Genomic DNA, 12,340 nt, shown 5'->3' on the forward strand with positions numbered 1-12,340 from the left:
AGGTTGAAAAAGAAGACTAAGAAATAAATCTAAAAAGGGAAAATAGAAAACAAATAGTAGGTAGACTCAACTCAATCAATAAAAAATTATATAAAATGTAAAATTATATAAAATTATATAAAATGTAAAGGGATTAAACACTCCAGTTAAAGGCAGAGATTTCTGATATCAGACTGGACGAAAGTATAACTCAATTAGATCATTTCTACAAGAAATGTACTTTGAATACAAAGCCATGGACAGTAAATGGATTAACAAAAGATTTACTATGTGAAAAAAATAAGTGGATATAACATTAAACATAAAAATGGATTTCAAGACAGAATATTGCTAAAGATGAAAAGGAAAAACCAATTCATAATGAAAGAAAGCTTAATTTCTCAGGAAGGCATATTAACCACAAATATAATGTACATAATAGATCCTCAAAATACATGCAGCAAAGAATAATAAAATTAAAGAGTCAAGAAAATTTCACAATGATAGTAGGTTTTAACATTCCTTTCTCAAAAACTAAAAAGTGGACAAAAATCAGTAAAAATATAGATAACCTAAACAATACTGTCAAACACCATGAACTAATTGATATTTATAGACAACCACACACAAAATTTTCTTCCAATGAATATGATACACTCACAAAAATATACTACAGTTCAGTCAATTAAACAAGTCTCGATTTATGTACACGGATTAAAATCAAGACCATATGTTCTCTCTTAATTAAAATGAAAGAATATTAAAATCTCAAAAAAAAAACCTCAATAAAACATTTGGAAATTAGCTAAGAAAACGTCTAAAGTATCCATGGTTCAAAGAAGAAATCGCAAGAAAAATTAGAGAATACTTCAAGCTGAATGATAATAAAAGCTCAACATATCAAACTTTATGAGATGCAATAAAGGCAGTTCTTAGAAGAAAATTTATACCTTTAAATATTGATATCAAAAAAGAAGAAAGACCTAAAATCAAGGCCCTTGGGTTTCAAATTAAGAAGTTAAAAAAAGAAAAAGAAAAAGGAAAGCAAAAGTAAGTAGGAGAATAGAAAAAATAAATAAATCAAAAAGCAGTAATCAACCAAATAAAAATCAGACAAAAGTGAAAATTAGCAAACTTAAAAGTATGTTCTTGAAAAAAACCAACAAAATCAACAGGTTCATTAATAGAAAAAAAAAAAAAGAGAAAACACAGATCATCAAAATCAGGAAAGAAAGAGGATATCACTAAAGATCTTGTAGATATTAAGGGGATAATAATGGAATATTATTAACAACTTAATGCCTTCAAATACAACACTGTAAATAAATGTAACAAAACCCTTAAAAAATACAATTAACCAAAATTAACACAAAATCAAAGAATTATAAGTAACTCAATATTTATAAAACAAATTAGCTTTGCTATCAAAAATGATCTCACAGAGAAATCTCGGGTCTAGAAGATTCCTTCTGTCAATTTTGTCAGATGCTCAAGGAAGCAATAACACTACTCATGTACAAAATCTTTTAGGAAATAAAAGAGGAGGGAACACTTTCCAACTTATTTTATGAGGTTAGCATAACCCAAATACCAAAACCTGCCAAAGACATTGCAAAAGAATGAAAGTAATAGACCAATACCTCTCACGGACATAGACACAAAACTCCTTAACAAAATATTAGTACACTGAATCCAACACTATGCAAAAAGAATACAACATCGTGACTAATGTATTTATCTTAGAAATGCAAGGTTGATTTAATATTTGAAAATCCTAATAAAATAGGACTTTTTTAATTGAACAAACTAATGGAAAAATAAATATGCATATAGAATTCTTAAAAAGATTAATAACAGATAGTAACCATCAAATATTAAAACATAATAAATGATCATCAAACCCCACTTTGTACTTTAATGAACAAATAAATGAGATGGCGAATCCAGAAATAAACACAAATACACATGGTAAAGAGGAAAAGATGGGGTACTAAATAAATGATGCTGAGAAACCTAGCCTGTCATTTGGGTAAAAAACAAAGCTAATTGTGTATCTTTTTCCTCACTTGAGGTAAATTCTAGATGAAATGTAAATTTAATGACTTTATAAAACAAAATTATGAAAACTTTAGAAGAAAACTCAGAAATCTATTTTACAATTTCAGTGTGGAGAAAGCCTTTCTCAAAAACAAATAAACTTGGGAAGTTCATTTGAAAGACAAATAAGTGTGACAACCTAAAATTCAATGAAAGTTAAAAAAAATAGCATTATAAAGTGAGAGATATGACAAACCAAGAAAAATATCTGCAAAATAAAAGGCAGAAAAGGAGCCAAATTCTCTTATATATAAACAGCTCTTACAGATTAATAAGAAAAAAGCAATATCCCGATAGAAAAAAAATGAGTCATGGTCATAAACACGCAGTTTACAGAAAAATAAATAAAATGGCTAACATAAGAAAAACACCCTTAATTTCCTTCAAATTCTAGTGATGGAAATTAAAATGACAATGAGATGTTTTCCTTATCTCACTGACAAAGCAAAAAAGTTCATAATGTGCAATATGGGTGAAGATGTGTGGAAAAAGATACTCTTCTATTTTCTTTGTGGGAGTGTAGGTTAGTGTCACCTGTTTAGAAGGCAATTTGGCAATATCTATCAGTTAAAATTCACATGACTTTCGAACCAATAATTTCACTTACAGAAATGTACAGACACATCTGCACATCCGTACCAAGTCCTATACATAGAATAGTTTTAGCAGAATTGCTTAAAGTAGCAAAGGTAAAAATAAATATCCATTAATAAGGAGCTGCATAAATAGATTCATTTTTAAATAAAATATTCTGCACTATTTAAAGAATTGAGGTTGATCTATAGATAATTATGTAATAAAATCTCCCAGTGTATAATAAAATCTCATTGGGTAAAATAACTTGAGGCAGAAGAGTTTATGACATGTGTTCCCACTGGGTAAAACAATTTATGATAAATGTGTGTGTACAGATATATCCTTACAAATGTGTATAAACACATAGAACTACATACAAAGGCATTTGTACTCTTGTGTATTTGCTATTTCTATTTCTTTAAAAAAAAAAAAAAGGAAAAAATAACAACGTGTAGCTATTGACTATCACCTAGGGAGATAACACTTGAGAACTGAGAGTCTGCGGTGGGAGAGATATTTCCTGAAAACAAGCATTTTGTAATATTATAAATATGTTTACAACTGCTTATATTATTGAAAAATCCACCAGTTCAAAAAGTTAGTGAGCTAAGTCAATTTGTCACATCATACATCCATGAGAAGAATAAATTAAAACACAGATCTTCAATATGGTGTGGTTTATGTACGGAAACCAATCACTTGATCAAACTGTGCTTTTTTCGGCATTTTAGAAAAGTCTGTCTGCTCTCACCGAGTGCCAGGCTCAATGCCAGGTGCCAAACAAACAAACAAAAAGGTATTTGCCCTCAAGGTGCTCATCATTAAGTGGGAAAAGCTCGCATTCGAAGGCTTGAAGGAAGATTCATGTCCTCCCTTAGATCTAAAAATGTTTAAAAAGGGGGTACCTGGGTGGCTCAGTCAGTTAAGCATCCGACTCTTGGTTCTGGCTCAGGTTCTGATTCCACAGCTCCATAGGATGGAGCCCACCGTCAGCACAGAGCCTGCTTGGGACTGTCTCTCTAGTTTTCTCTCTGCCCCTCCCTTGCTAGGGCACGCACGCTCTCCCACCCCCTCTCTCAAATAAATAAATAAACTCTAAAATGTTTAGGAAAAACAATTCCTTCCAACACCATAACAAGGACTTAGTTCAGCAACCCTGCTCTGTCGACGTCACCGGGTCTCTGGGTAAATGTCAACATCTCTGAGATAGCTGAGGTCCTCTCCACTAAGGTTCCAGGGAAGACCTCAGAGAGACCTCTCTCAAGAAGAGCTATGGACCATCATAAATTCTGTCCACTCAGCTTTACGGGATAATTTCGATTTCCAAAGGCATTATACTGTTTCCCACCTCCACTTCTTTGGCTGTGCTGTTCCTCAGTCTGGAATGTTACATTTCTGTCCTCCTTTGGCTAACTCCTACCCGACATCAAATATAGCCTCAAGTCCTTCTCCAGTGGAGTTTCTCTGGTTCCCTGCCACACAAATTGGACTGACCATCTTTCTTCCATGATCCCATGGCTCTGTCCACCTTATAGTCAACCAGTGATTTCTCATGTGCCCATATTAAAGTACCAATTCACTTAAAGTTGCATCCCTGCTGTCTGACCTAGAATAGGAACTCAATGATTATTTGATGAATTCAACTGTACAGCTTCGCGTTTCTCCCCTGGGTGCACCCGGCTTACACTACTCAATTGAACTTTGTGGGTGATGTCACACCCCCGCTGCACCATTTTCCAAGTCTAAGACCCCACACTCACTTGTTCAGTGACATCCCAGGGAAGACAAACTTGCCCAGGCAGATACGATAGACAGCGCTCAGGGGAATCCGCTGCAACTGCACACAGCTGAGCATGATAAAGTCGTATTTGCAGATCACTAGAGTCTTGTCTGTGACCAGCAAAATCCTCTCCTTCTCATTGTTCCAGTGATCTATCCTGTGGAAATCATCACAGAGAGTAAAAGTTAATGGCATGGTCTTTTCAAGTTCAAGATGAGAGTACTCATTGAAACATCTCAACTAACACAGAAGACAGGGAGGCTTGGTCACCTCAGAACAGGGTCTGAGGAATGCCTAATATTCTCTCTCTCTCTCTCTCTCTCACATTCTCTCTCATTCTCTCTCTCTCTCTCTCCCCCTCCCTCCCTCTCTCTATTTTCTCTTTCTCTGTCTGTCTTTCAGTCCAGTCCCATGACCGAGGGAGGAGGGAAGATGGAAGATTGCAAAGAAATATGTTCCACAGCTACAGAGTTGAGAGATGATTACCCAGGAAGGTACAGGAGTGGCAGTCACCTGATTCATGTTCCTTCCCATCTTCCCTGTTCATCAGAAAACCTTTGTCTTCCCCCAAGGATGCCAAAAACATCTAGTTTTCTAACTCAATTCATACCACAAACGTTACCCACTACACACTAGGTTACGCCAATCTCCACAAGTTGCATTGCTAAGTGGAGAAAAGAAAATGGAGACTTGCACAAAGGTGCACTGACCTCAAAGCCCTCACGACCTCCACACATCCTATCATAGTCTTGTGGTAGAAATACAGTCAAACAAGTGAAGTGGTTTTCTTACGGGCCAAAGACAAAATAGACACTAGATAAGTGTTCAGCGAATTGGTTTGCTTTGGACTTGAGAGCCTTTTAGGGCATGCATGGAAAATTCTAACTCCAATAGAATCTCCAACAGAGAAAACAAGAAGAAATCTGAACGGTGGTGTCTGGTGAGAAGAAAGTGAGCATGGTCTATAAATGCTCTCACCCACAGCACATTTGCTGTCTATCTACTATAGCCTTTAAGATACAGCACTCATGAATTTTATTAGAATTCTTTCAGCACACGTTTTGTTTTCCCTAAGAGACTGAAAAGGATGATCTGTGACTGATTCATACCTGAACTCTCACTACACAGAATCAATCTAATGTAAAGTTAGATTAGGCAGCCCACTCCCATCCATTCTCACACAGCAAACACAGTGCTATTTTTTTTTTTAATACAAACAGAATAACATTACTCCCCTGTTTATTAAATAGCATCTTTTTGATCTTAGGAGTAAATCCAACTTGCCGAAGTGCAACTACAAGTCCCTATAGGGCCAGGCCATTGCCCAGCATTATCTCGTGGCAGGCTAAGAACACTCACTGTCCACATCATGGTACAAATGCCTCATTCAAAGAGGATTTCTTAAGCTACTATATCAACATAGCCCTTTATCATGCTCTCTCAAAGCATCCTGGCCCTTCTTGTTTTGTGGACCCAACGCTTTTTGTAAGAAGGAATGATACATAAAATGTTTAGAAGTACCATGTGGACATTGACTGATCAGAATAGACATGAAAATACAGCGGGTTGGATAGTGCCAGTCAAGAAGAGCTCCTCAGTATCGTGTGTGTGTGTGTGTGTGTGTGTGTGTGTGTGTGTGTGGGTGGGTGTGTGTGTGGGGGTGTCCCACGAAGGCAGAGGCCATGGCTATTGGGCTACTTATTCTATCCAGGCCCTGTCAAAGTAGTCTACATGCCATAAATATGTCTAGTGAATAAATGAGTGCCAATCAAAACTTTTGGAAGGTGCTGGGCTGGATGAGGGCAAGTACGAAAACTTCCAGCTCCATCACTTACTAACTCTGTAAGAGAAGACACTTTACCTGTTTTTGGCTCTTGTTCCTTATCTGTGAAATGGAGACAATAGTGGCACTCATCTCCTGAGTTTGTGGAGAGAATTAAGGGAAATGATTCTCAATCAGTGTTCTATAAATCAGCTATTATTATTTCTGGCAGGGACCTAAGGGACTGAGGAATTTTGGGCAACCCAATCTATGCCATTCCTCAGCAGAGCATAATCTAAACACAGATGGGCAGGATGAGTCAGGAGTTAAGTCAGTGAAAGCAAAAGGTGGACGTTTGAAAGAGGAAAAAAAGGATGAAAGAAAAGAAAAGACAGTGGAGCTGACGAAGGAAAACCAAGAAGGGTAAGATCCATGATCATTATATGGTGGCTGTTATGTAGTATGTCTCTTAGCTCTACATCTCTGACAACTCTTTGAAGAAAGTCACATTGAAGTCAGTCAACTAGAATCTGATACTACAGTCAGTGGTGTAGAGTCTGAGAGATGTAGTTTAAATCCGGGTTCTACAGGGGCATCTGGGTGGCTCAGTCAGTTAGGCTTCCACCTTCAGCTCAGGTCATGATCTCAGTTTGTGAGTTCAAGCCCCAAGCTGGGCTCTCTGCTGTCAGCACAGAGTGCTTTTGTAGCCTCTGTTCCCCTCTCTCTGCCTGTCTCCACTTGTTCTTTGTTCTCTCTCTCTCTCTCTCCCTCCCTCCCTCCCTCCCTCTCAAATAAATAAACATTAGAAAACATCCTGGTTCTATGGATTCCAACCACTCCAACAACATTCCCATACTCAACCCCTGTTCCACTGAGAGAAGGAAAAAAATCTAGATAATCTGTTTCATACTCTCAATCTCAGTCAGAACGAGACAGGGACTCTGAAATGTCTTATCAGATATCTACATAAATTTCTCTAAATAGCTTGCATCTACTTAGCAGTAAGTTAAAAGCTGCTGCCTAATAAACCAGACTTGGTTTTAGTCTAAAAAAACCACAGCTTTTGGTTGAATGGTTTTGCTGAAAATGTCAGCACTCCATAATGAGATTTATTTTAAAAGGTAAAGGATTGGGGAAAAAAGAGAATTCTTTTTAGGAACACAGAGTGCTCTGCTGTGACACAGATTCTGCATAATTTACATGTCGGGAAAGTCTGAATTCAAGTAAACACGCGGGTTTATAAATAGTTTGGGGCCACATCTCTAGCTCCTGGGTGGTATATGTATTTATTTAGACTTCAATGACACATTTTTTTTTTTTTTTTTTTTTTTTACCAAATAACTCATGGAAAAAAACATCGAATTTCATATTCCCAACATTGACATAATTGAAGGTGGGTTGGCAACAATATCCACAGCAATTATAAGGGTAGAAGTAACAATAACATGCTGTGGAGATTTACAAAGTCCTTGGATATTGATGGTCCTGTGAACCTCACAGCAACCCTTAGGACCAGAAGCTATTTACCCGCATTGTGAAGACAAGGTAGAGACATAAAACCCGGCCATGGCCCTGGCCTTCTCCCCAGTCATCCACCTCCAAATAGAGGACCCTTCAGTACGGTATGAGAATGAGGTAAAACCAACTTCTGGAAGGAGCTGATGAGATGACATATACCGCCTCTGGGGCTGTTCTCTCTGGGAAATCTCTCCCCTGAGAAAACACACATCACTGCCCCTTTCAAACCTCATCGTCTTCCACTGTTCCTTATCCGGGAGAAGAACCCTGCCTGCACCCAGTTAAGCCAGAGACTTAGGGAGTCCTTCTGGATTCTCCCTCTCCCTCCCCTCACATGCCAGGCCCTAAACATTTGACTCTCCCCCAAATCTCTGAAAACCACGTACTTCTCTCCATCTCAACCTTCACCACTCTTACCCAGTCTCCCCTCATCTCCTGCTTAGACGACTGCACACGCTCTCTCACTAGGTTTGGCCTGCTAGTCACTGAGACCCAGTTTACCCACATGTGCTCTAGTTCCCTCCTAACGTCTCCACCGTACTGCAGTGAGGCGCACCTTTTGAAAAAACAAATCTGGTCTTGACCTCTCCACTTTGGCTTCAAACGTTTCAACCGTCCCCGAGAGCTCTGACAAGAAATGATAGAAGTTCTTCATCTGATCTAAAAGGCTGTCCACAGTCAGGCCCCCCAGACCTCTTCAACCTCATCACACATCAGGTCTCTCCACTCATTCTTCTTATCTTTCAGTTTCTTGTATGCCCCATGCCCACTGCTACTACAGGGCCTTTGCACATGCTGCTCCCTTCTGATGTTCTTTACCCTAACTGCTCTAGTGCTGCGTTCAATTACCCCTTCCTTATTCAGGCAAACCTGCCCAGAATTCTGTGACTACTTCTAGTCTTTCTAAGGTACACTTTCATAATACCACACATTTCCTCTTCGTAGTACTTATCCCAGATGCACTTACACAGTTATTTCTATGGGGGCCTAATTAATTTCTGTCTCCTATCCCTATAAACCCCACAAAGAGAGAATCAGGCTTTGCATTGTGTCTCCAAGGTTGTGTGCATCCAAAATATATTTCTGACATCGATTAGTAAAGAATGAACAATCGCTGCACTGTGCAAGCCATATGCCTTGGCTCATGCTGTTTGGGAATCCTATCCTCACGTTCACACACTGAAATACTCCCCCATAAACTAGCACAGTTTTAAAAACTAATCAGTAACATTGGGAAAACGTTCATGCCATAAAAGTCCCAAAGAGCCATACAAAATGTTACCTTCAGCCGACTTCCAACTTTGTAACCACAATAAATACACAGATCAAAATGGTAACACTGATTATTTCTTTTTTTTTTTTTTTTAATGTTTTATTTATTTCTAGGAGAGAGAGAGAGACAGCGTGAGCAGGGGAGGGTCAGAGAGAGAGGGAGTCACAGACTGAAACAGGCTCCAGGCTCTGAGCTGGCAGTCAGCACAGAGCCCGACGCGGGGCTCGAACCCACGAACCGCGAGATCACGACCCGAGCGAAAGTCGGACGCTCAACCGACTAAGCCACCCAGGCGCCCCAACACTGATTATTTCTGAATGCTGGGATTTCAAATGACTTTCGTTTCTTCTCTTGCTTTTATTAGTCAGAGCTTAATTTCTTTTTGCAGTGAACATATTCTGCTCTTATGATAAAGAGATATTTTTAAAAATAATACATCTCATCCATGCTTCAAACTCCTAGATTAAATACTAGTTCATAGAGACTAACCCTTACTAATCTCCGCCCCGGAGCCCGCCAAGTAGATGTCATCTTTCTTTCCATTAAATACATATAAGCTTTCTATCAGTGCATCCGTTGTGGTTCAAGTCACAATCTTCTCTATATTACAGTGATTTCTATCTCCGGAATGTGCCATCGTTCCCCACATTTGATGAGGGACCCGCTAACGTAGAGAGGTGTTTCAGTCCTGTGTCCCCTCACTCAGCCCAACACAGAGCCGAGAGAGAACGTGACAAATGAGCAGAGCATGAAAACCGAAAACCATAAGATGTATCATCTTTGTTGTGAGAGCCAGTCTCTCCTGGACGAGGATTTTCCACATCTTCTCTTGCCACCTATGCTCCTCCTCGGCACTAGCGTCATGTCCCTGCTTGCCGAAGAAGGGCCTGGGCTCCCCACTATAAAAGGGAGTCTCAGAACTCCACGAGATTTGTGGTTTCCTGGGATGACAAGTTTTGCCAGCAGAGGGCAACAGCGAACTAACAATGACAGGAGGCCCAGCAGAAGAAGTTTCCAGGGCCCCGACCCAGTTATTCAAACCATCCCAGAGGCCTTTCCCAGTGGCCCCCCTCCCTACCCCTGATGACACTTTCAGTTGCTCTCTCGAAGCTGTGTCCAATCAATTTTTGAATTCAAAAGGATTTTCCTCCAAAAAGATTTTTTTCTAACATTATTCCACTACACTTACACACACACACGCACACACGCACACATGCACACTCCATTCAGTAGAAACATCTTCCCTAATACTGAATAGAGTGACTTAGTTTTACAAATCAGCGTTCCTTCGTGTGCCCTTCCAGCCACTTAGCATAGCCTGGCCCTTGAAAGAAGAAGGCAGTTTCTTAGGTAGCCAGAAATCAGCAGCCCAGGAGGAATACACTGAATCATTCATTCCAAACATATTCCCTGAGCACCCACTGGGTTCCAGGCCCTGAAGAGAATCCAATTCGGGTTTGCTCTTCGAACACAAACAGATGAAAAATGCATGGCATTGAAGCAAAGCAATTTCCCTCCCCAGGAGTTAAATGAAGTCTTTAAAAAAAAAAAAAAAAAAAAAAAAAAAAACCTTCAGCTAAATAATCCACACTAAATTCTTTCAATCATTTGGTTATTCTTTCCTGGGGCCTCTCCAGTTTGTTTCAAATAGGGGACCCTCCAAGTAAACATAGTATTCCAACAAAAACCTGATGTCCACAAACCTTCTCTGTTCTCAGATCCCCTGACTTGACTTCCTGTGGTTCTGTTTTTCTCCCCATTACCCCATGGGGCCAGGGATGTACCAAGGTCTGTGCTAGCTGCTGGAAATACCGAGAGGAGTATTCTGCTCTTAAGGGATACACAATTTTTTAAGATGTAAGGTGAAATCATGTAGAGAAGGGCTAATATGGCACCCAAAGGTGTGATGACATTTTACCATTTTAACACACGTCCACAGACTCAGGTCTGCAGATTCCCAGCCCACTGCCCACAGGGTAGAGGAAAAGGAACCTTCGGCATCTATTTGATGCTCTTGAAGAACATTCTTCTACCAACACTTCATTTCCTGCTGTTTGGTGTAAGATCTCAGTGCTGAAAATCACAAGTTGCAAAGCATGAATGACTATTTGGAATGAACATGCAAAAAAAGTTTTTGGGAGTATTTGGTTTTTTTCAATACTTTTCAATGTATGCCAGTGTAGGACAGACCAAGTGTCCCCATAAAACATAGACAGGATGGACCTGGAAACATCCATTTATGTATCTATAAAGACTAATTTTTCCTGAGTTAAGGGAAGTCCTCTCTTGGAGCTTCATATTATTCCACTTCATCAAAGAAAAAACAATGGTCCTTCCCCCCACCCACCAGGAAACAAAAGAGGTTTTGAGTTCTAAAAAATATAATAAAATAATAAACAAGAAGTTTTAGTTAGGAAATTACATATGTGTATGTGTGTATACATATATATACACACACATATGTATATATATGTGTGTGCATATATATACATATACATATGTATATACATGCCAATTCTAAAACGTCTTTGATCTATATGCCATATAAGATAATATGCCATTATTATTATGCCACATAATATGCCATTATTCTCACTCATAAGAATAATTCTGCCATGTATTTTTCTTAGGTTAAAAGAAAAAGCCTTCGGGGCGCCTGGGTGGCTTAGTCGGTGAAGCGTCCGACTTTCACTTAGGTCATGATCTCGTGGTTCATGGGTTCAAGCCCCGCATCGGGCTCTGTGCTGACTGCCAGCTCAGAGCCTGGAGCCTGTTTCAGAGCGTGTGTCTCCCTCTCTCTCTGACCCTCCCCTGCTCATGCTGTCTCTCTCTCTCTCCTAGAAATAAATAAAAATATTTAAAAAAAAAAAAAAGAAAAAGCCTTCATTTATTGGGGTCTTCTCTGGATCAGGTACCGGGCTAGATATTACACACATATTACCCCTTTTAATCTTCATCAAACAATTCTGATGTAATATAGGTGAGGAAACTGAGGCTTGGGGAAGTGTAAATGACTTTGTTTCCCCTCAAATTTCATATATGGAAACCCTAAACCTCAAAATGATGGTACTTAGAGGTGGGGCCTTTGGGAGGGGATTAGGTTTAGATGAGGTCATGGGGATGGAGTGCCCATGATGAGATAAGGAAGTGACAGGAGAACTTCCTCCCTCCAGGATGTGAGGAGGCAATGAGACAGCAAGCCAGGAAGAGAGCCCTCACTGAGAAGCAAACCTGTAGGCATCTTGATCTTATACTTCCCAGCTTCCAGAACTGTGAGAGAACTGTTGTTTAAGCCACCCAGTCTATGGGCATTTTGTTACAGCAGCCCCCCCCCCCCCCCCCCCCCCCGCCCAAA

The 12,340-nt window shown here is 39.5% G+C and overlaps 1 protein-coding gene and 1 non-coding gene across 2 annotated transcripts in view; both read right to left on the bottom strand.

Moving 5' to 3' along the window:
* Positions 1 to 12,340, bottom strand: part of TPRG1 (tumor protein p63 regulated 1) — a 144,442-nt gene that overhangs the window by 73,308 nt on the left and 58,794 nt on the right. Inside the window, exon 4 of the mRNA XM_077754545.1 lies at positions 4,413 to 4,589. Coding sequence (XP_077610671.1) covers positions 4,413 to 4,589 — 177 coding nt within the window. The remainder of the gene's footprint in view (positions 1 to 4,412; positions 4,590 to 12,340) is intronic.
* TRNAE-UUC (transfer RNA glutamic acid (anticodon UUC)) lies at positions 9,195 to 9,279 on the bottom strand. The gene has a single exon. It is a non-coding gene; the product is annotated as a tRNA-Glu (tRNA).

This window comes from Crocuta crocuta, unplaced genomic scaffold (assembly GCF_008692635.1).
Source record: "Crocuta crocuta isolate KB4526 unplaced genomic scaffold, BGI_CrCroc_1.0 scaffold70, whole genome shotgun sequence".
Lineage (NCBI taxonomy): Eukaryota > Metazoa > Chordata > Mammalia > Carnivora > Hyaenidae > Crocuta > Crocuta crocuta.